This window comes from Phyllostomus discolor, chromosome 7 (genome assembly GCF_004126475.2).
Source record: "Phyllostomus discolor isolate MPI-MPIP mPhyDis1 chromosome 7, mPhyDis1.pri.v3, whole genome shotgun sequence".
NCBI classification, from domain to species: domain Eukaryota; kingdom Metazoa; phylum Chordata; class Mammalia; order Chiroptera; family Phyllostomidae; genus Phyllostomus; species Phyllostomus discolor.
In genome coordinates this window covers 24,682,801-24,706,762 of record NC_040909.2, presented here as the reverse complement: position 1 = coordinate 24,706,762, position 23,962 = coordinate 24,682,801, and the positions used below count along the sequence as shown (strand labels likewise).

At 35.1% G+C, this 23,962-nt stretch overlaps 1 protein-coding gene across 1 annotated transcript in view; it reads left to right on the top strand.

Annotated features, from left to right (window-relative positions):
* The window catches only part of KCNH8 (potassium voltage-gated channel subfamily H member 8), a 279,545-nt gene that overhangs the window by 183,992 nt on the left and 71,591 nt on the right, over nt 1–23,962 (top strand). The window contains 2 exon segments of the mRNA XM_028518251.2: nt 1,673–1,830; nt 7,000–7,207. Coding sequence (XP_028374052.1) covers nt 1,673–1,830; nt 7,000–7,207 — 366 coding nt within the window.

Here is a 23,962-nt window from a genome sequence, read left to right as displayed (position 1 = left end):
TTCAACCTTTCTTATTCTCAATATTAACAATGGAAGTATTTTGATAATTTTATTTTTAGGCAAAAAATATTTTCTAATACTGCTATTTTTAAAAGTTAGGTCATTCACAATAAACTAGAGCAATTATTGTTTTTGTGTTTCAGGGGTTTTTTTGGGGGGGGGTTGTGGTTTTTTGAGTCAAAATGGAATTGCTTCCTGACCTATGATGTGATTGGTCCCTCTTAAAACACTAAAACACAAAGTGCTGAATCAGAATTTTGGAGGCTTGGATTTGAGTTTTGGATTTGAATGGTCACTAACTAACTGAGAAGAAGTTAATCCTGTGCATTAGTTTCATCATCTGTGTGACCCCGAGCAAATCACCGGACCTCTTACGTGTCTGATTTTTGTTATCTATAAAAGGGCTAATGAAAGTGCCTACCTCTTGGCTTTGGTGTAAGAAGTCAAGGAGATTTACATTTCCAAAGGGCCTAGAACAGTACTGGCCTCATGCTAAGAACATATGTATTATCTGTAACATATAATTGTAATCTGCCTCATCATAATTCCTGTATTTCACCTCATAAGGCTATAAGGGGAATCAAGTGACATAGTAAATGTTGTATTAGTTTGTTATTGCTGCAGAGAAAATCATCACAAACTTAATGTCTTAAACAGCACCCGATTATTATCTCATAATTTCTGTAGGTCAGAAGTCCAGGTATGGCTTAGCTGAATGCTCTGCTCAGGGCCTCACAAGGCTGAAATCAAGGTGTCAGCTAATCTGTGTTCTTTCTGGAGCTCAGAATCCTCTTCCAAGCTCATGAGTCTAATGAAAGAATTCATTTCCTTATGGTTGTAAGACTGAGGGTCCCATTTCTCACTTGATGTAAGGAGGGGGCTGTTTTCAGCAACCAGAGACTGCCTGCTGTTCTCTGACACGTGGCCCTTTTTACAATATGGCAATTACCTTCTTCCAGGCCAACAAGAGCATTTCTCCCTGGCTTCTAATCCCTTCCCATCAACTGAAGTTTATCTGATCAGGTTAGGCCACCCTTTAGCCTTATGCTGCAGCAGGATCATGGCTTCATATCTCATAATGCTTACGGGTTTCACCCTCACTCAAAGGAAAGAGGTAATACAGGGTTGAGGATCCTGGGGAATCATCTTAGAATTCTGCCTTCCACAAATGTGAATATAAAGCAAAAATTAAAAATGGTGTACATATACAAAGTAAATATTATTATATATTTTATCATTGTCACTATCATATTCATTATATCAATAAATTTTTAGCCTCATACAACACTATTCCATTCATTTTTATTGGTTTAAATTAGGTGGAAAGTGTATTTTAATTCATCTAACTATTCTGTAACTCAGAGCTTAGCATTCCTTTCATTGTGTCTGGAATATATTTGTATTAAGTGCTCAGAAAATATTACTTTTTTCACCCTTCTTAATACCTGTTTGTTAAGTTGAGCTGGATCTGTCAAGAAGAGTATTTTGGATGTTTCAATCTGAAATAGGTAAAGTGGTTACCATTTGTCTAATTTTACTTAATTTTATACAATTTTCTTTCTTCTTCCCTTCTTCCATGCCTGCCTCCCTTTCTTCCTTCCACCTTCCTTTTTTCTTTGCTTTTTACTTTCTCTTCCTTCCCTCTCTTTCTCTATCTTTTTTCCCCATACAGACATTATTTTAAATTTCCGAACGACCTATGTCAGCAAGTCTGGCCAAGTTATCTTTGAAGCAAGATCAATTTGCATCCACTATGTCACAACCTGGTTTATCATTGATTTAATCGCTGCTCTTCCTTTTGATCTCCTGTATGCTTTCAACGTCACCGTGGTGAGTAAAGAAAAGGGCTCCTTTGCACATGACTCTTTGAAGGTTGGTTTTATCCCTATGTTTATTTTTTATATGTTCAGGCTTCACATATTTGTGGGAATTTGGGAACCAGGACTTAATGTCCTTTTTAATAAAGATGACAAGGTGCCCAATGATATGCAGGCCAGATTCTCCACTTGAGAAAGGCACTTCCATTTGAAATTCACATTACCTGTTTCGACTTATTTAAATACATATGTAGAACAAAGATATACAAAGAAGTCCAAATTTATCATCAAGACAGACTCACTAAACAAATGGTTTGATAAGGAAACCATCTATAGAAATATAGCATAACTTTATATTACTTAGGCAGATCTTTGCCTCTGGAGGTTGGTGGAGAGGTAGAAGGTTTCCTACTTTTATGACCTTTTACTGACTTCTTAAGTATTTTATTATTCATTGGCAAAACAAACAGAGACCAATCAAGATAGAGAAAAATGCTAAAATTAAAGTAAGAGAATTGAACCATTTTTTGGAAGTCTTTGTAAAAATGTTGCATGACTCAGAAACCTAAATGACACAATGGCTGACATAAACTTGAGAGTCCTTTTGAATTGTTATTAATATTTATAATCTGTCTTTCTTCATCTGAACCTTTATCCTCGTGTCTCCTCACAGGGGGAGAAAAAAGTATGCCTACTTATAGTAATAGCAATCTGGGCTATTTAATGATTGATACCCTTACAAGGTTAAGTGCTCCCTTAAAAATAGAAAGAGTTTTGGAAAGGTATAATGGTGTTTTTGAACCAGTAATGCAATTTGCTGCTAGCGTGACCAATTTTAACAGGAAAAATTTTATTAAACATTAATTCTGATTAAGCCTATTTCCTATGCAGATGACAACCTCCTATAAAAACAATACTCTCTATCAAGAATGTAAAAGCATAGTTTTCATTATTAAACAAAGTGATCAACATTTCAAATACAAGCAATATTAACTTCAGAATGAAGATTGAACTGTAATCCTGACTATATCATACATGTTTGTCATTTGTCAATTTCCTGTACAGTAGCATTTTTTTCTTTTTTTCTCTCTCTCTTTTTTTTAAGTTGGGAAGTTGAGAGTGGTAACATTTTTAAGAGGTTTATAATTCAACTGAAAGGAAAGCACTGGGGAGAAATTTAATATCAATTACCAATCAGTGTTACATTGAATTGTTATCCAGGCTTCTTGAAGTGCTTTTTAAGATTGAATTGGACTAGATAAATGTGTTTTAATGAAAGTATAATGATTTAAACCAGGCTTTTGCAAGAATGCAAAAAAATCCAAAAGGGGTATATAATTTACAACATGCTAAAAAAAATTTCCCAAATTCTCCCGAAGAATTGTTAAATCAATGGTGTTTAATAGACTGTGCAATAAGTTAATTTGCTTCTTTGCTACTAAATACTCATAATATTTTTTATATTCCATGTCTTTTTGGACACTAGACAAATAGGATAATTTTACATATATTACATAATTAGATTATAAAGTATATAAAATAAAAATATATAACATATTTATATATCAACATCTGCATTGACTAAAATTAACACAAATAAAAGATTTTTGGAAAATTTAATTCTCATATTTTGATGAATTTTAAATACCTATATACTTTCTCTGCACTCCTGCTCCCTTTATTTATTCTCACTTACAAAATCTGGCACAAACAGTGTATAAAGAATGCAAGTCTTAGATCAACATCTAAATCAGGAAGAAAGAGGAAAGAAGGAATCATTTTCTCTTCAGTGATAATTTTTCTGCTTTTCACAAGAGTAAGCATATAACTATTTAACTCATTGCTACATAAATTTGATATTTCCCCAAATAAATTAGTCAGGTTGAAATATTCTATTTGAACATAAAAGTTTGTTCAACATATTATATTTACTTCCCAGAAAACATAAGTTATAAGGAATAATTTATGTTATGTCTTTATTACACTAGAAAGAAAGAAAGAAAGAAAGAAAGATGTCTCTCAAATCTAAAATGTGTCCAGTTATTGCGTCTCCACAGATGATATTGAAAAATAGTTTTCACTTTGGTTCTGTCCACAATTCTCTTAGCAAATGTTTTATATATAGCTCACACATTTATTTATTAAAACTTACTATGTACAAGTCACTTTGAAAGGCACTATGAGAGAAAAAATTATGAATGAGACATAGAAAGTATGATAGAGTGAAAAACAGCAAAAGTACAAACCCTAGTTTATCACTTATCCCATCTGAGTGACTTCCTTGGGATAATTATCAAATTTGGTCTAAAATAAGCATAAAAATTCTTTCAGGATTTCCAAGCAGCCTAAAAAAGGCAACATTTCTATAAAACATCTTGCTGAGTGTCTAACATCTAGAAAGACCTCAGTACATGTTAATTAGTTCCTCTCTCTCTTTGTCTCTCTCTCCCCCTCCTCCCCACCCTCCCTCTCTCGTTTCCTCACTCTGTTCCTCTTCCTCCTCTCTGTCTCTTTCTCCTCCCTAGTTGAAAGCCCAGAGATATTCATGGCCACTTGAAACAGAAGAAGTTGTCATTTGATAGGGGGGTTGAATGAGTGAATGAATGAATGAATGAGTGAGTGAATGAATCACTCTTGTGCCTGTCTACAAGTAGCTTATAATCCTCATCAGTAAAAAATTCAGTACAACATCCCAAGCATAAAAGTGATCCTTTCCTTTTTTTCAGATTATTTATTTTCACTTAAATCAAATATACCTCTTTTTTCCATTATTCATCAGGATCCAAAATTCACATTTATAGCGGGAAGTTCTTGATTCCAATGGGAGTAAGGTATAATTTTTTTTAAGTACCAGCAAAATCATTAGGGCTGCCTTACCCTGAAGCCCCAGGATATACCCTGTTCTTTGTCTTGACAAATGGCTATTGTCCTCATGTAAGGACAGTACCACATTCTTCCTCAAGTATCCCCTTTCTGGTCAGAAAAAAATGGGAGATTACCTGCATCAATATTACATGTGCAGATGGCATCTTAGTTTGCTCAGGTTGCTATAATAAAATATTATAAACTGAGTGGCTTAAACAACAGAAGTTTATTTCTCACAGTTCTGAGGGCTAGGGAGTCTCAGATCAAGGTCCCAGCCAATCTGTTTCTTGTGAGAGTCCTCTTCCTGGATTATAGACAGCTGTCTTCTTGCTGTGTCCTCACATGGCAAGGGGAAGGAAAGAAGAGAGGAAGAGAGAGCAGAGGGAGAAAGAGTATGAGAGAGCATAGGAGAGCACGGGAGAACATGGGAAGACATGGGAGAGCACTGTCTGGTCTCTTTTTATAAGAGCACTAATCCCATCAGGAGGACCCCACCCTCATGATTTCACTTAAACCAGATTACCTCCAAACCCGGCACCGAAGTCCCATCTCCAAATACCATCACCTTAAGTGTTAGGGCTTCAGCATACGATGTATGGAGAGATACAATTCTGTTCACAGCAGATGGCTTCCTCCATCTGGGACTTTTTTTCCAGGTTTTATTTTGGTTATGAAATTGTCATCTCTCTATCGAATTTTCAACCCATAAAATAAACTCCACCCCTAGTAATTCTTCTGTGATACAGAGTTGGAAGTGTGAAGTCCTACCATATAATCACCCAGCTTACAAACAGCCAGAGGAGGGATAGGTGAGAACTAGTTGTGAAGAAGAAAATAATACATCACAAAAGAATGACAAAAAGAAGTAAAAGAGTACAGCTAGCTGGCAAGTTCCTCAACTGACCTTATGATTTTGTTATATTTCAGTATAGAATAATTTACAAGATTACAAGGGAAATGCTTTTACCAAATATCTATTGTTATACTAATTATGGAGTATTTGCATCTTAATAACTTATCCATCCACACACTTAAATATTTATTGAGCACTCACTATCTGTCAGGCATTGATTTGGTGTGTTTTTCTTAGAGATAAAGGAAGATGGCTAGTGGTAGAAGAAGCTAGAAGTTGACCGACTCCAGCTAATTACAAAGGCAAAATTCCAAAAGATGTTCTCTCTGAAGGAAAAATTGTTCTTTGGTCTAGTCATACAAACCACCTCCTTTTTCTCTGGTTATTGCCCACCCCGACCCGCACCAAAAATTAGAAAAGGTCAAAGAATTTGTCACACTCTGTTTGCATGAGTGAATGTTTCACTTTTGTATTTTAGAATGCTCTTTGAGACCCTCTGAGGGTATGAAAGGAGTATATGTTAGTAAACTACAGGCGTTGTTAAAAGTGACATTAACTATTCTGGTGAATACCAGTGGTGTGCCTTTTTCAGTTGGGCCCTAAAGTCAGGAAAATAACTTTTAGGTACAGGTCCATTGCTTTAATGCATGCAAAGACAGGACCTAGGAAATGTTCTTTAAATTTTCCATTTGATTTTGGTTGAAGCAAGCATTTTCTTTATTGATAATATCAGAAGGAAGATGGTATAGCACATGAGGCAAGATACTGTACTTATGAGCAGAACTTAATCAAGTGTTAAGGTTCTAACTATTTTTCAAAATTCTAGGTTACTTTTATTAGCAATTTAAAGGATTTTACTTCAGGCTATACAAATTATTGTTATAAAGAATTTCTTTACAGCCCTGGCTAGGTAGCTCAGTTGGGTAGAGCATCATTCTGACACCAAAATTGTGGGTTTGATCCCTGGTCAGGGCACATACAAGAATCAACCAATGAATGCATGAATAAGTGGAACAACAAAATGGTGTTTCTCTCTCCCCCTCTCAAAAAATCAATAAATAATTATTTAGAAAAGAATCCCCTTACACAAAGAACGGGAAAGTGGGATTGAAAGAAAAATGTGTTAGGGTATGAGATGTCTTATGTACAATCCTGATATCATAACGTGTTTAGGTTGTGTATCAGAATATATAAAATTATATTCAATCATATAGGTAGGAAAATATAGCTAAATCTTAATTAAGGAACATAATATTTACTCAAAGAAAAAAATTGTCTTGTCCTTCTTTATCTTATCACCTCCCAATATAATATGTCAAGAGATAACTTAGAAGTGGTCATACAAAAGGAATCATGATTATACTTAAATTCTAGAACTCTCCCGAGTGGCTGTAAGTTGAAGTACCTGCCACAGCACTGCGTGAACCCATGAGCCAAGTTGTGTTGCACTGTCTCCTACCACAGGTGTCTCTGGTGCATCTCCTGAAGACCGTGCGCCTGCTGCGTCTTTTGCGTCTCCTGCAGAAGCTAGACCGTTATTCCCAACATAGCACAATTGTGCTGACTCTGCTTATGTCCATGTTCGCGCTTCTTGCACACTGGATGGCATGTATCTGGTATGTCATTGGAAAAATGGAAAGGGAAGACAACAGCCTTCTGAAATGGGAAGTTGGTAAGGGCTTACATTTGTTGCATTTTCCATTTTTTTAAGTGAAAAGGAAGATTGTCTAGAATTTGGAGGAAGTGAGAGATAAGCCTATAAAGTATAGTCTCTGATGGTCAATTTGTCACTTTTTTCTTTTTCTTTTCATTTTTTTTTTTGCGGGGTGGGGTGGGGGGGCAAGGAGAAGATCCCTGATACAAGAGATTCCTTTTGAGAAAGTTTTCTGGAACGACCATACAATTTTTTAAAAAATTAACGGATTAAGCTTTCAAATAGGTTTACTGTTTAAAATAACCAGCAAGTCTGCAGAAATGTGTAGATAAGTAATGCGTGATCATATCTTGACATATCTGATACAGGGGTAGTAATAGTAAATCATTAGGCAACTGGCCTATAGCCAATCATTACAATATTCTAAATCATAAGAAAATGATCATTTGTATTTTAGGTAGCAAGTTAATATAAAAAATCCTTCCAATTTTTTTAAGAAAAAGAAAGCTATTATAACGCAAACTTTCTACATTAAGCATACTTTAACAATTTGTGATATTTGTTCTGGATAAATACAAGTATAATTTTTAAGGACTGGATATTTATAGTATAACTTGTAAAATTTTGTGTTTCCTTTACACATAGGAGTTTAAGGGAAATTTTCCAACTGTTACATAATTCTGCATAAATTAACCTGAAATGTTGGCACATGAATACATTTTTTTCATTTATATCAACCATGAGAAACTTAATCAAAAAATGAAAATATCTACATTCTTCTCACAGTCATTTCCTGAGTTGTCTGGCTGTTAAATTTAGAGACAGTAATAGCTTTTCAGTTCAGGGAGTTCCAAATGCTTCCGTTCTTAAATAAGCTCAATGATGGAGACCTATCTCACACAGAAAACACTAATTTTAGGGTGGCCCACAAGGTAATGTGAACATCCAAGAAAAGAGAAAAGAGGTTTACTTTTGGTGACTGGGGGAGTTTGAGTTAGATCTAAGCTGATTGAGGCTTAGATCTAACTTATGGTTGTATGTACACATGCATGTATATATTTTAAATGCCTTATTAGTTTTCCAGTATCATTATATAATCCATTTATTACCAATAATTACATATGGCATTTTAATCATACTTAATTATTAGACATACTAGACTGTTACTAGGTTTCATTTTTCTTCACTGGCTGTCTAATGTTATACTAATACTGCAGAATTATAATTATTGTACTGTTTCAATTTGGGTACAGGAAATGGAATGATGCCATTCTAGTCAATTTACTCATGTAGATCAACATAAGAAAAAAATCCCTCCCCACCAAATCTAAATGGCTTTTTAAATTGGCATTCATTTCAGGTATTAATTTTTGGGAAATGAATGCTTTTATAACATGAAGGTATTTTTGCCATCCAAGGTTATGTTATTTGTCTCCATTTATTTGAATTTTAAAAAATATAAGCTGTGTAATTTTATCATTAATTTTATTTCTGAGTACAGTACATTTGTGTGCTTATAGGATTGGTATCCATTTTCTATTAACTTTGTTCCAGTTATTGGTATAAGAAAATCTAGGGACTTGAAAATAATACTTTATAGATATCTCAAATATGTACCTGATAAATTTTAATTAGTTTCTTTGAGTATATTTAGAAAAGCAATCATATAACCTAAAGTATTAATAAATTTCTCCCCGACTTATCTAAGTCTATGCCCCTTTGGCTACTGGTTTGAGAAAATTATTTATTTTATCAAATATTTGCTCTAACTCCACCAGAAGACTTTACTGAAAATATAACTTATAAATCGCTAACAAACATTGTTTTTGATGCTTGGTACTCCAGAGAATCAAACCAAACTGAAATCATGGCCCTCAAAAATATATTTCATAGTAAAAGTTGGGATCCTCAATTCTAACCAGAGTCTTCCAACTAATTAGGTACATGACCTAGGAACATGACCTAGGAAATTTTATCAAACCATATTTGTTTTCGAAATGAGATGCTTGACCAATTCTTAGTGAGTTTCAACCCTTGAGTCAGCTCTTTTGAAAAATGAATGGGAGCTGTAGATCTCTGATGATACATTCGTATACCCACATAAAAATAGTTTGCATAAGTTTGTAGGTAGTTTGTGTATTCCATGATGTTCTTTCACGGGCTCCTGGTAACCAAAACAAAGAAAAGCATCCCAGAGCTACATGATCACCAAGATTGTTTTCAACTTGGAGAGGATTTACTAATTAACAATTCCTTACACTTAAAACATAGGTATGTTGAAGAAATAATACCTTAGTCTGTTGACATGTTTTTCATCGAGTTAAAAATTGAGTCATTGTTGCCCTAACTCATCAATAGAACATTTTTTAATCTTTCTGCTCGTTCCAGGTTTTGTACCATTAGGATGTAATTGTTTTCTGCACAATAATATACATACCATGAAATCTTTTTTGTTTAATCCACTTTTTCATAAATTTCTTAATAATTGGGGGATTTTAGCCACAACCATTTACTTCCAATTTTATGATGCAAACAAGTTCAATAAATAATTTCACTTTACATGAATCTTTTAAGAAATGAAAATTGAGAAAAAGCAATGCCACTCTCTAGCAGGGATATAGAAACTTGTGTTTAAAATATTCAACATTTTATTTCTGATTTAATTTCTAAAGGACAGTGAGAAGCAAAGCTGACTTCCTCATATCTTAAGAATTCTGTTATTTACATAGTGTTCTAGTTAGCTCAGCTGGTGTCTCTTCACAAAGTATCTTTAACACTTTTTATCAACCTTTATACTCAATGACCTGGTGCAATTGAGGTGGCTGTAGTCGAGTTCCTCTCTATTCAAGGCAACCTTGGTTCACAGATTCATAGCATATTAGTGTAAGAAAGAACCCTAGAAAGAATATATTCTAAACTTGTAATATTACTTAATTGCTTTTTCTTGATGAAGCATCATGAACAGTGGACTAGGAGTCATGAATTTAACAACTTAATCCTGGCTCCGACTTCATATTTCTTCTGTGAAAAATGAGGTGGTCAGAACAAAGGATCTCCAGAATCTTCAGGACATCAACCTATATTTATTTTTATGTGAAAAAAGAGATAGAGAAAAGACTTTTAATTTTACTCTAAGGTATTTCTGAAGATGGAAATATGTAATCCTACTTCCAACAATATGCAAACTGGTTTTTATGACTTCTGGCCCATGTTTCAAAGATGGAGTAGGCTTGACTTGATAGGTCTTTCTAAAAATTACGTTTTAGTTTATATATTTCTTTCCACAAACCCAAACATAATGTATTTTAATTTCCAGTGCTGAAGAGTAAAAATAACATTTTAAAGAAATAATAGAAAATAAAATGTGAGTTCCATGGAAAACAATCAGAATGTCCATATTTTTAAGTTAGTTTCTTTTCTTCACCTGTTTCCCTCCCTCAGTAGATTTTAGAATATTGGATCCAGATAAGAGTGTCCCTTAATAGCAACCCTCAATGAGGCCTGTCCCATCTGCCCACTAACATTCATATGAAAGGCAGAATAAAGACATCGTGTCACATCTTAGCCATCACTGAAAATTAGGATCAACCATTGATCTATTATTACAAGAAATGAAAGCAATTTCCACTAAAAGGCAAGTAAATAGGATTGGATTTTTAGGTATAATCAACAGAAAAACTTGAGTTTTTTGAGAGACCCACACTAATGGAAGTTCTTTATCACACAGTCACACTATGCCCTTTGATTCAGAGAGGGAAGGTATCCAAGAAAATGGAACAATCTGCCCGCTATTGCACTGACAGCTTCAAAACAGAAGGGTAGTTCTGTCAGGCCCAGGAATTTCTTATTCCAACCAAGAATATCAGAGCCTTTAAATTATATAAAATTTCCCATCTTTGAGATAAAGGTAGAGAAAGGAGGTACTAAAATGGTATAGGAAACTCTCAATATTGACTAATAAGTAGAAAACTATAAATTTAATGAGCTTTTGAAAACTTAAATATCACCATCAACTAGAATTTAAAATAGCACATGTATCTTATAAATCACAAACTAGGGAACACAGAGAAAAGGACAGGAATAAAAGGATCTCAAGAAAACACAAATGTAAGAAATAATAGATCCTTAAGCACCATGATTATAATGAATATTAAATGACATGGGGAAAAGCTTAGGTTATTTCAAGTAAAGAACTGAGGATTCAATTTCTATATTGCTATTTAGGACAAAAACTTATATTCACACACACATAGAGTGGAAATAAATTCAATGAATAACAGAATAACTTGTAAATTTATGTTTTATTTACATTTTTTAAAGTAATTTATGTATATCAGATAAATATTTAGCTTACACCTATTAAGCACAAACTACATGCATGGTGCAGCACTTAATACAGTATATTTGTGTGCCTTTTCTCTTCTGATCTTCATTGAAATCTTGTGAGGCAGATCCTTTCAACCCCATTTTACAACAATGATAATAAGTTTGGAAAGTTTATTTCTTGGGATCTTCCTTTTTAAATTATGAAACATTTTTAATATGCAAAAAAAAGCTTTCAGATGAATACAATAGAGCCCCTCTGGAAATTATATCTCTTTAAACCTTTTGCTACATTTGCTTAATTTCTGCTTTTCAAATCAATACAATATTGCAGATAAAGCCAAAGCCCCAATGCAATATAATTCCCACTTACTTCCTCCTCCTTTCCTCCTTACTATTCTAAAGTTGGTGCATAAGATTTTCTTAGATGCTATTTTTACTGCACACATGTATTAGTAAAATAATGTGTTGTTATTGTGTTTCTTTAACTTCCACATAAATCATTACAAGTGGAAGTAGTAAGAGTAGAGGTAGTAGTCATAGTCGTAGCAGTAGTAATGATAATAATAGCAGGCATACACAGTGCTTTCTCAGTGCCAGGCACTGTTCTAGGTATGGTACATGGATTAATTCATTTAATCCTGCCATAATTCTATGAGCCCAGAACTATTATCCCAATACTTAGAAAACTGAGACATATAGATTAAACAACTTGTCCTAGGTCACACAGATAGTTTATACTGAGTCTGGGATTGCTTGCTTCCTTTGTAACTTTTTACATTCTTGCAAAGCTTTCATTTTTTTTAAAAAAAGACATTTGTAATAATAGATATATTTATATATTTATTTTTATCTGTTTAATAGAATTATACAATAAGCCAGTTTACTCATCCTTTTAATTGATTTGTCCATTTCTCAATTGCTTTGCACCTCTCATTATTATAATTAGTGAACAGTCAGCCACCAAATACAAGTTTCGTTGTGCACATGTGTAAGAATTTCTCTAGGCAAAATATATGTGCACTTGCTCAAAGGGCATATCTGCTAAGTTAACATATTTTGCTAAATTACTCTCTAAAACAGTTGTATCAATTTCTTATTTGGCACTATTATGTATACTGCCAGCTCTTTCCCCAAATTTTCACCGACAATTGTTACCAATGTTTTTAAACTTGTGAAAATTGGATGTGGGTAGGGGGAAGAGTGGAGGGTATTAAATAGTGTCTAATTTTTACGTTAATTTCCACCTCCCTGGGTAAGTAAGGTAGAACATATTTTCATAAGTTTGGGGGACACTCTAGTTTCCTCTTTGATGAATTAGACACTTAGCTCACTAATTCTCAGTTCCATTTTTCCTAAATAATCTATGTAATGTTATATATTTTAAGTGTTGAAATATTTAAAAATTGTTATTCGGTCTATATGGGACTTTGAAGTTAACTCTTCATTATTGATTTCTAATTACATTCATTGTTCATCTTACTTTCACACATGGAGATTTCACTTCCTCTTTTGAAAGTGTGTGTGTGTGTGTGTGTGTGTGTGTGTAAGTTCATAACCTTGTCAGAAGGATAGTACCAATTTCTGACCCCCCCCAAAAAATAACCTAAATTCCAGTGTGATTTTGTTACATGTTTTGTGTGAAATATAAGAATGGTTGTAATTCAACCCATAAAAGGCCAATTGAATATGGGTTAATTACTTCGGATATTATTTGCACTTGGAATGCCTTTATGTGGGAATAGCATTTAGACGTAAAACTTCAAATCTCCAACTCTTCAAACAGAATTGTTCAATTAACAGGAAAATAAATTATGCTGCTGTCTTAAGAAGACATCACTAAATGTACTTAATATACAATTATTTTTTCTAGTTACTATATTAATCATAGTAATTCTTTTAAAATAGGTGGCAATTTAATGAACTGCAGATTATTTTCCTCAGAGACTATACAGAGAAAGAATAGAACAGAAAGAGAACTGAGTCATTGAGATTGTTGCATTTAAAGCCTACAAGGTTTCCAGTATTTACTATAAAATAAATACTTTATGAGGCCCTAAGAAGGACAATGTTACAAGCAATACAAAGAATTATAATTCAGAGCCTGCCTTCTAGAAGTGTACTGTATTGTTAGAAAGTCGAGAGGTGGATACAAAAATACACAAAAATTATCACTTTTTAAACATTGGAAAGTAAATGTGATTCTAAATGAATCTCTGTGAAGATAACATTTCTTCAGAGATGAAGCGAATGGTTTCAATGGTTCTTGAAACCATTGAACTGGGTTTCAAAATGTGAGTCGTATTTTGGAGGAAGATTCACTCCAGAGAACATTTAGGTGAGGGGCACAGTGTGAATAAATGCATGGAAGGAGAAAACATCACAATGTGCATGAGGAAGGGTGAGTGGATGAGATGGATTTGATTAAAGTAGGAATTCTTGAACAGCTAGGGTCACAAAATAAAAGCCCAGAGGAGAAAGAGCATAGTGTTCAGGGATGAAGCAGGACAGCCATCAAAGTAAAGGTTAGTGAAATTAAGGTCTAAAAAAAAGTGGAGAGTGAAAGAACCAACCATGACCCAACTCTAGCACTGGTATAGATAAAATGTGAACCCATCTGATTTTTCTAGAGAACTTAGGAATTGGAATTTTGGGGGAAATTGAGATATTTTTTGGTAAATATCTCTGACATTTAAACATTGGCAAATCATTCAGAACTTGAAAAGCATAGTATAAGATCCAAACAAAATTACTGTGGGCCTGATTAAGCACATACATAGGTCACCAATTTGCCACCCCTGAGACAGAGTGAGTGAAGAAGGGGATAAGACCAAAATAATGGTTGGAATTCTGGTTGAGATATGCTGATATAATCCCCCAAAACAACAAAGACCAGAAAAGGTGTGACCTAGCTAACCTAGTCTTTTAGGATTTTTTTTACAAACTGAAAAGGTAGAAACGTAGAAAATGCTTCTTTTCATGATATTTTCCAACTATTTTGTCCAGCTGGGTATCCTATGGAAAGGAGTATACTTGCTATTTGTGGGAAACTGATCTCATGCACTATAGACTTGCACTAATGAGAAGTTTTCCTCTGTTATGCTGCTTTTGTGAATATTTTTGTAAAGGGGTATCAGATTTCTAAAGAATTTCCACTGGGATACTTTCCCCATTTGAGATTTTTACAAACATGAATATAATTCATAACACATAATGGGAAATACAAGATAATTAAACATTTTATCTAAACTAATTAGACATCTGGCATAAAAATTTCAATAACTTCTCTTCTTTTTTGTCATGTGTGAATGTGTGGGTGTTTTCATTGTATTTAGTGTTTCTCCAACTAGCTGCAAACAGAAGAAATAATTAAAATGTGTCTCATAGTCTAAGACCCTATGGAGGCTACAGCCAAAATCTCCTTACTGATAAAATCTCCTTTACTTGGACGCGAGTCACTTTGTTTTTATTCTTTGCCATTGAGACTAGTCAGGAAAGACAAAGACAAAACCTAATTTTATTTCCTCAGAAACTCAGAGCCCAGAACTCCATTCAAGACAGAAATTACTTATGAAGTCCCTCTTTTTAAAACTGGTGGATTTGGCCTTATCTGGTGTGGCTCAGTTGGTCGGAATGTTGTCCTGTAGACCATGGGTTCGATTCCCAGTCTGAGCCCATACTCAGGTTGCAGGTTCTGTCCCCTGTTGGGGTGCATATGAGAGCGCAACCAATCCACATTTCTCTCCCATCAATGTTTCTCTCTCTCTGCCCCTTTCTCTCCCTCTCTCTCTCTCTCTCTCTCTCTCTCTCTCTCTCTCTCTCTCCTCCCTCCCTCCCTCTCTCTCCCCTAAAAGCAATGAAAATAATGTTCTCAGGTGAGGATGAAAACTAAATGAATAAACAAACTAAAACTGGTGGATTCGTATCCTGGTATATCTGTCCATGCCCCTGCCCTCTACACCAAAATTAAACAGATTGGCAGAAACTGAATACCAGAAAGTTCATTCCATTGAAATATTAAAGACAGATGTTAAAGTTAATGTAGCTTTTGAACTCTATATCCTTTTCCCCTTACAAAGATATTGAAAATTAACCTTGAGATTGACAGCTCCCTGTGAACCTGTCTTTGGTCTCAAAGGATAAGATGCTGTATGACAGTTTTCAAGAATGTGAGTTCTTGGTTCAGGCTTCAAAGTTGGCCTCCACTATTTTCCATCTGTCAGTTGACATGGATTACTTACCTGTCTAAGGTGCTACTTCCTCATGTGCAAAACGGAGATAGGACTGGGTACTTTATCGGGTTGTTATGAGAATTAAATAATACAAGTGCTCCGTGCACATCATCCGCTGCTGCCGCCACTGTTTCTGTTGTCTTAGCTGTCATCATTATCATCGTGTGGACAAGCAGATTCCTCTAAATCATTACTGCAGCAACGGGTTTTGTTCCCAAGAGTGGGTATGGATTTGGGGTTTTGGGGTGTTTTTTTTTACAGTATTGAAGTCAGTTCCCAAACTGCCTGCAGTCCTGACTGAAAACCTGCTGCTGATGGTCAGGGATTACAGCTTTATTTTTAGCTACCTTTCTATTGTAGTTTAAAATGGAATTCTGTCAAGATTGGCTTTTTTGAATGTGATGCACAAAAGGAGGGCGGTATTTCTAATTTTATCATCAGCCCATAAAATCATGTTTCAGTACTAGCTAATTTCATTCACTTTAAAAATGTACTGGCTGAGGTTTACAGGTTGCAAGGCTATTCTGTGGCTGAAATGGCATGCTTTGGAATATGCAGTGACTCTGAATCACTCAGGAATAACCTATAAAATTATTTCAAAGAGAGGCATTTAGCATGTGATTTATATTGAGTATGTCATAAGTGAGGATACGTGATTCCTAGCTCCACAACAGTGCTTTATATCTTTCATACAAAAACATTCGTTCATAACAATGCAAATATATTTTCAGAAACCCCAAAAATAATATCATGGTATAGTAGGATTCTGAAGTGTTAGGTATTCTTAAATGAATAATTCAGTATTGTTTTGTTGACAACTGAGCAGATGTAACTCTGTGATTTCTCACAGGCTTGGTGAATGGCTAAAGCAGGTGGCGTCACAGTAGCCACTATTTACAATGTATGGCCATAGTGAGTGTGTGTTGTGAGAGAGAGTGAGAGAGAGACAGCAATTCATTGCCACTGCCAAATTTTAGAATTTGGTATTCATTCAAAGTAGTCAGTCAAACACTTTTTATTCTTTAGAGGTGGAGGATTACATCTTTGGGCACAAGCTTAATGGAATTATTTTAGTAAAATTTTCTATTTTCTATGAGTCAATAACTGTATTCAGAGACATCAGTCTATTAAACCAAGTGCTGAATTGGTTTTGATGAGTAGAAGATGTGTTGATCCTACCATTTTGAATCTCTCTCATTTTAACAAACCCCAGGGGTGATTTGTCCTCACTCTCTTGACCCTTAAAGACATTTCCATTGTATGTTGAGTAATACGAGCACTCTTGTTGGAATGAAGGCAACATTTCTGAGTTCTCATATAAAGGGTGCTTATTAAAACTTAATTTTTATAATTTAATTTATGGGGCAAATACCTGTATAACAGGTTTAAACCATTTTTTTATATTTGCTTTTAAATTTTTACTAGAATTATTTTTATCAAGACCAGTTCTTTTCTACATAAAATAGTACACCAAAGATTTAATTCATCAATCATTTTTAATCCCGTATTAGAAAGGATGTTTTCCTTTGTGAAGACATTTCTACCAAGTCCAATTTTCTTAATTTAAGTTTTCGAGAACTAAACTTTCATGATTTATTCTTCCCTCATTTTTGATGAGTAACAAAGTTTACCTTGTGTGATTTTAAGTATTGTGAATTTTATTTTGCACTGACTATTTCTGTGTCTGATTTTCCTTCAATCAATGTTCCCTGGTTTCAGTGTTTCTAAAGAACATCTATTTTCAATCAGGTTGTTTTGTTTTGGGCACTAACCAATTTTAACATGCTCTGTTTTAAACATTGTCAGTTGTATTTGTCTCATTTCTACAGATCATGTTTATTAATTGAGCAGAAAAGTAAAATATGTCTTTATTTCTTCGAACAAAAAGCAGACAACGTGGGATTAAACAAATGACGATGCCTAGAAGGAGGCAGGGTCAAATGGCATTGAAACCCCAACAGTGGATCAAAATGTCCTTCTTCGAACTTTGAGACACCTCCATAATCACTCCAGAGACATGTGATTTTGCTAAGTGATAGTGATACCTTTAGATCAGGGGCGTCAAACTCATTTTCACTGGGGGCCACATCAGCCTCACGGTTGCCCTCAAAGGGCTGAATATAATTTCAACTCCTTAACAGTTAAGGAGTGGGTACATTTATACAGTCCTAAAATTATTTTGGCCCTTTGAAGGCAACAGTGAGGCTGATGTGGCCCCAGGTGAAAATGAATTTGACATCCCTGCTTTAGATACTCAATATATTTCACCCTCTGTCTCTGTGTTTGGGTCAGTGTATTCTAACACCCAAAATTCCCCACTGAGATATGTCCATTTTTAGTTGTATACACGATGTATGATGAAAATTAATTGTTGACTCATCTTCTAATTTGGAAAGCTAATTTATTTTTGTATAATACAGTTATTTGTGAAAAGTGGTAGAAGATTACAGAAAAAGTGAAAAGGAGCCAGCATTTACTTTGGGCACCAGGACAGATGGTTTACACAATTATTTTTTTCAATCCTCTCAACAAACAAAGGTATTTTTAATTCCAGAAGTTGGAATTTAAAAGACTAGCTTACCTAAAGTCAATTTGTTAAGTAGTGATGGGGCTGCAGTTCAAGACATTCTGCAAACCGAAAGCCTGTCTTATACAAGGAGAGAGTATCTATTCTGTGGTCTTTATGACTTAGAAAGATGTGCTTCATCACCTAGCAAATATGTATTGTGTATTAGTTGTCACACCCTTAGCTAGGCTTGGGAATCAAGTGTATAAAGACACCACAATCCCTACTCTCATGAAGCAGCCTGTCCAGAGGGAGCTGCAGGCAGGTAATCAGATGATATTAAAGTGCAGTAAGGCCTTCAGTGTGGGGATAGGGAAAGGAGCTGAGGGCTAAGGAATGGATCAGTGTAAGCCATGGAAATGGAAAACTGAGTACATGGACACTGGCAAGTGCCAATGGCTAAAAATATACTCTAAATAAAGTCACTGAAGGTGAGAGAAGTTTGCAATATCCTGAAAGGGTCTTAAAAATATTTGTGTTGCACCAAAATGATGATGATCTATAATGATTAGAAATTATCTGGATACCAGCATAAAAGTTGAATGCCAGCAACCTAAAATCATCGGCATGAACCTCTCTGAGGATTGAGAAGTACCTTTCATGCTTCTACATCTATTGGGTATTATAGTCTGGCTGAATAGCCCTAAGAAGAACACCAGGAGGTTTCTCAAGCCTTAGTATTTTTTGCCTTAGTATTTCTTTAAAACTTATTTCAAAAATTTTAAAGTGTACATTGAATATTCTCACAATAAAGTTGAAAGGACTCCCTTGACTAGGAAGAATGATATTAAATCCACTCTTTATTTATGATTTTCCTGTTGTATACACACACACACACACACACACACACACACACCACCACCACCACCACCACCACCGGAGGAAAATGATTTGACTATGTTTCTTGTTAATTTATTCAAAGGTTCTCACTAGGAAGTTAGCTATTGTATCAAATATCAGTCTTTGATGTAGCAGCTTAAACCCGACTTTTATTGTGGTAGTTCTTAATACCTTTGAGGAAAAGAAAAAAATATATTGAGTTGGAAAACTTGTAGGTTACACATACTTTATATATGACTTCCTGTCCCACACCCTTCACTTCAGCCAAACTGTATGAACTTCTTTTCTCAGTATATGCATTATACATTGGCCTAGTTTCTTTATTCCTGTGCTTTCAGCTTCCTCAAGTGCACTTCTCTACCACCTCTTTTAGTCCAAATTCTACTCATTCTCTACAGTGCAATTCGAATACTTCTGTCTGCCCTTAACCCTTTCTGGCTGTTCCTTCAAGGACCACCTAGTTTGGTAAACCGTATGCTTATATGTGTTACCCCTGTAGACTACAATACAGTGAAGACCCAAACCCCTCATTTAATATCCCACACAGCATCTCAAACATTATGCATGGTTACTAAATGTTGGCTAAGTGAATAAATGAGTTAATTAACTAATTAGGGGCCATATAGTATACTAGGAAGGTAGAAGCAATGCAGATGATATTTTAGTCTCTTGGCTGAAGAAAAACTTTTTTTCAGGAGCAGCAGAAGGTAAAGCAAAGGGAATTATCTGATTGTACATTTGGGTGGAAACTGGATGTGAGAACTGAGCATTCAGGAACCAAGTCTTGTTGTGAAGGGGCAATTGCTAAAAAAAAAAGGTAGCTGTGTGCAATTCTGAGACAAAACATCAAAAATAGACTTTGATAATGTGCAAAATGTACATTAATGGGAAACCAAGAACCAGGAAATGGTCTCAACTGACCCTGAAAAAGTCAACCTCATAGAATGAGTGGAGTTGGAGCTAACATGTTAACAACTGTATTTATAATTATTGAAAATGCTGTTGTTTTACAGAGGAAGAGAGTAGAAATGGAATATGAGGGGAGAGGAAACAGGGAGGGCAGATGGAGCTTACCACCAGACTTAGAGAGAGACCCAGGCCTGTGTCAACAGGTAAATAATTTGTTCCTGCAAGAACCTGGGCTCACAAGGGCCTGGGTGCTTAGTTCCTTCCTGAGAGGCCCTACTACTGCCTGGTCATGCTACTCCTGTTTCATCCATTTTCCCCCAAGGTGTTCTGGTGTTCATGGACTTCCCTGTTCCCATTACTGGGTGCCTCTTGATTCCTCTGCTTTGTGTCCAAAGTTGACCAGCTTTCTCTCTGAATAACACCTACCAAAGCTGCCCCATGGATTTTAAACACATTTCCCAGAAATTGGACTGAAGTGTTTTCAGAGGACATCATCTGATAAAAGCATAAACACATTTTCCCCAAACTGCTAGGCCAAGACTTAAGCAAATGTGGAAATAAACTGTATACTGTGACTGCAACGTGAGTTAAACCAGCTTTTGTGTGCCTGACTGCAGACTAAACCATTTTTGCCTTCTTTCCATTGGTTCAAATCCATTAAAAGGCCATTAAGGTTGCTAAAGAATAGATTTGTCAACAGAGAATTGGTGTCTGCAGGTGAAATTAAAAGTCGAATGTCAATGAATAGAATGGTTAAAGCACGATTCAAAGTGCTTAGTATGTCAATATTTTTAAGGTCCAAGAAATTATATAGAAAAATGGGTTCTTATAAGAAAAACAACAGCTGTGTATTTCTCCACACCATAGGCCTTACCTATATAATGTCTTTTGCAAAGTCTACAAGAGGGTCACCAAAGAGCTCTATTCTTGGGAAATGTGTTGAGAACTTTCTGAGAGTTCAGTCTGTGGTTCCGGAAACCTCTTACATTACCCAACTTTTTGCATGCGCAGGCCATTAACACATCAATTCCCACCAAATACCTTTGCAATAATAGCTAGGGCTTCTAGTGGAGATGATAGGTGGTGGCGAAGAACATTACAAAAGTTTTCATGCTCAAAATAAACATAACACCAGGTCTGCAGACAAAGTGTCCTAGATGGTGACTATGAGCAGAAAACAATATGGGAAATTTCTATTTGCAGGTGGCAGGAAAGAGTGATTACAGAGAAATCCACTGAGCAGCCATTTCTCTGAAAAAGATGAAGCCAATAAGGGGTGCATTAATACCAAAACCTTGACTGACAAGAAGGATGAGGAGGTAGCATGGCATATTAAAACATGGAAAGACTTAAACTCAGACAAACTCAGGTTTAAAAACTGGTATTTTCCTTAATAGATGTCTCTCTTTGTTCTGTTTTACTTTAACCTAAGTACTAATATTTTAATATCAACATTTAAGATTATAATATTTAGCTCTTAGCATTGTAAGAAATTAAATTATATATATAAGATTAAATTACATAATATATAAAGTAATCAGCACATTGGGTGCATCAACGCATGGTCTCTAACCACCAATGCACAAATAAGAATATTACAACACATTTTTACCATAATGAGTCAAGGAATAGCAAAGCAAATTGATGACAGAAAATATTCTGAGCTTATGCCCTATCCTTTTCATGTCTTCAGTGCCTCATAATGGAAAGTGGCATTTGTAAGTAGGAATAGTATAAGGTCCTTGAATTCCAAGAATGAAGTGATTGTGTACATTATTTCTACAGTGTTCATTATTTTCTCCTAACAGAAATGAGACATTGGGTTAATATTTCATAGAGATTTTCAATAATGAAGGATTTCAAAAATCTTCACTATTTCCAGTAAAACAGAAAACCTTCATGCCTTTCACAGAACAGCAGCAACAATGATAATAGGTTTTTTGTCTAGGGCTTGCTGTGTTTCATTCTGCATTCCACTAAGCACATTATGAGACCTGTGTCACCCTCACAACAGCCTATGAGGCGAGTTACTGTCATGATCTCCACTTTAGGAAGAACAAGACTAGGGCACTTAAGTAACTTACCCAACATTACACAACTATTAAATAGCACTTTCATAGGCCATATTGTTTGCCTTCTGAGTTTATCCAGATTTACTGCATTACCTGATTTGACATATTTCTCTGTTGTCGTGTTTCTCTTACACGCACTCTTCCTGTGCTTCTTGTTCCTGTTTGTTGTCTCTCTGCACTCTACCTGCTTCTCATTTTTAAAAATGTAGGTCTTTTTCTGAAAAATCCCATTGCCCTGTATTTCCCTCAAGTCCAGTCCCTCAGCCACCTGCTGGCTAAAAACTTATTTTGGAATGTTCATGCAAACTCCCACTACTTATTGTATTTCACACCCTACTGAGCCACCAAACAAGGCTAGTTATATGTTTTGAGATGCATTGCTAGACATATGAGTCAGAGTCAGCTCTTCTGAAGAACAAAGGCTGATACCTCCACATTAGTGTTTCATTTTGAGATTTGGGCATTTCCTAAAAATTCAAAGAAAATACCTTTAAAGCAGTTTCAATACCAAGTGAAGGTAAATAAATTCCAGAGGACTCTTTAATGGTGTATTTGAATACAACCTTCCAGCACATTATGTGGTCTAATTTATTTTAGAGTTACGTTTGTAATTGAGATGTTAGAAAATGTATCTCCTTTAACATATTTGGAGAAATGTACATGAAACTTTAATTTGAAGTTCTGCAAACTGGAGAAACTTGAGATTTCCTTTTTAATGGATGTCAAATCCCTGTCCTCACTTAAATGACTTCCAGGCAACTACTAAAGCAGCTGAGAAATGATTTGTAAATCTGGGACCTGTCAATTCATTTTTCTTACCTAGATTTGTACCAACTTCCAACCTTTGAGAGGAAAAAAGAGAACAAAAAGGAAATGGGTACAGATAATGAAAATAAACTTAAGCATACCAATAAAATAAAATGATTTGGCAGGAATAATTATTTTTATCCCAAGTTATCTTCGAGAAACAGGTTTTTTTGTTTTGATGTAGATACAAGTGATAAGCATGTTGGGTTAGAACTTTCTTACTCCGGGACAAGTTGCCTTTGTAACTAGTACTCTGAGTGAATGTATGTCCCATAAACTCATTAAAGCCATCAGAGAAAACAGAGCAATCATTCAGGAAAAAGTGCCCATGTTGAGGTGCAGATCTGAAAGCTCAGTGAATTGTGTAAGCATTTTATATAGGAAGGTTAGATGCCAATAGTTCATAGTTTATGTTCTGCTAACATAGCCCTAAGTTTAATCTATGTTAGAATTTTCTCTATTTTTAGCTAGGATTTGAGAGGCAATTGCAAGTTCGCTCGCTGGCTGAAAACAGATGGCTTGTTCTGCCTTTTCTTAAGATTAATCAGAAAATTCCACAGTAGCTGTTTAACTCTGGTTTGGAGCTGCTTCACATTTCTCATTCTTTCTAGTGTATTTTTGTTTTGTTTTTTATTTTGGTTTCTTGGTATGTATGACGATGGCCTATTTTGGCAGTTTGCAATAGTGTATAATCTTTCCATTAGTATTGCTTAAGTGAAATGCTCTACATTAGTAATCAATATTCAGAAAGTTTCTATTATATTATCTTCAAATTTAAGCAGGTTGTAGAGAACTGGCAAACTCTGGACTGGTTTTAGCACAATTACTACTTTTTTTTTCTGGACAGTACTAATAGCACATAATATTTCTTGCTCTGAAAAATTGTTCCTCAGTGGAAATACAGCAGAAGTGATACATGCATCCAAATGTGAAAACCCTCCATCCTGTCCCATCAATATTTGCTGGGGGGGGGGGAGGGGGTCATCACTGAAATAATTAAAATCAAATAAAAGATGAATTCACA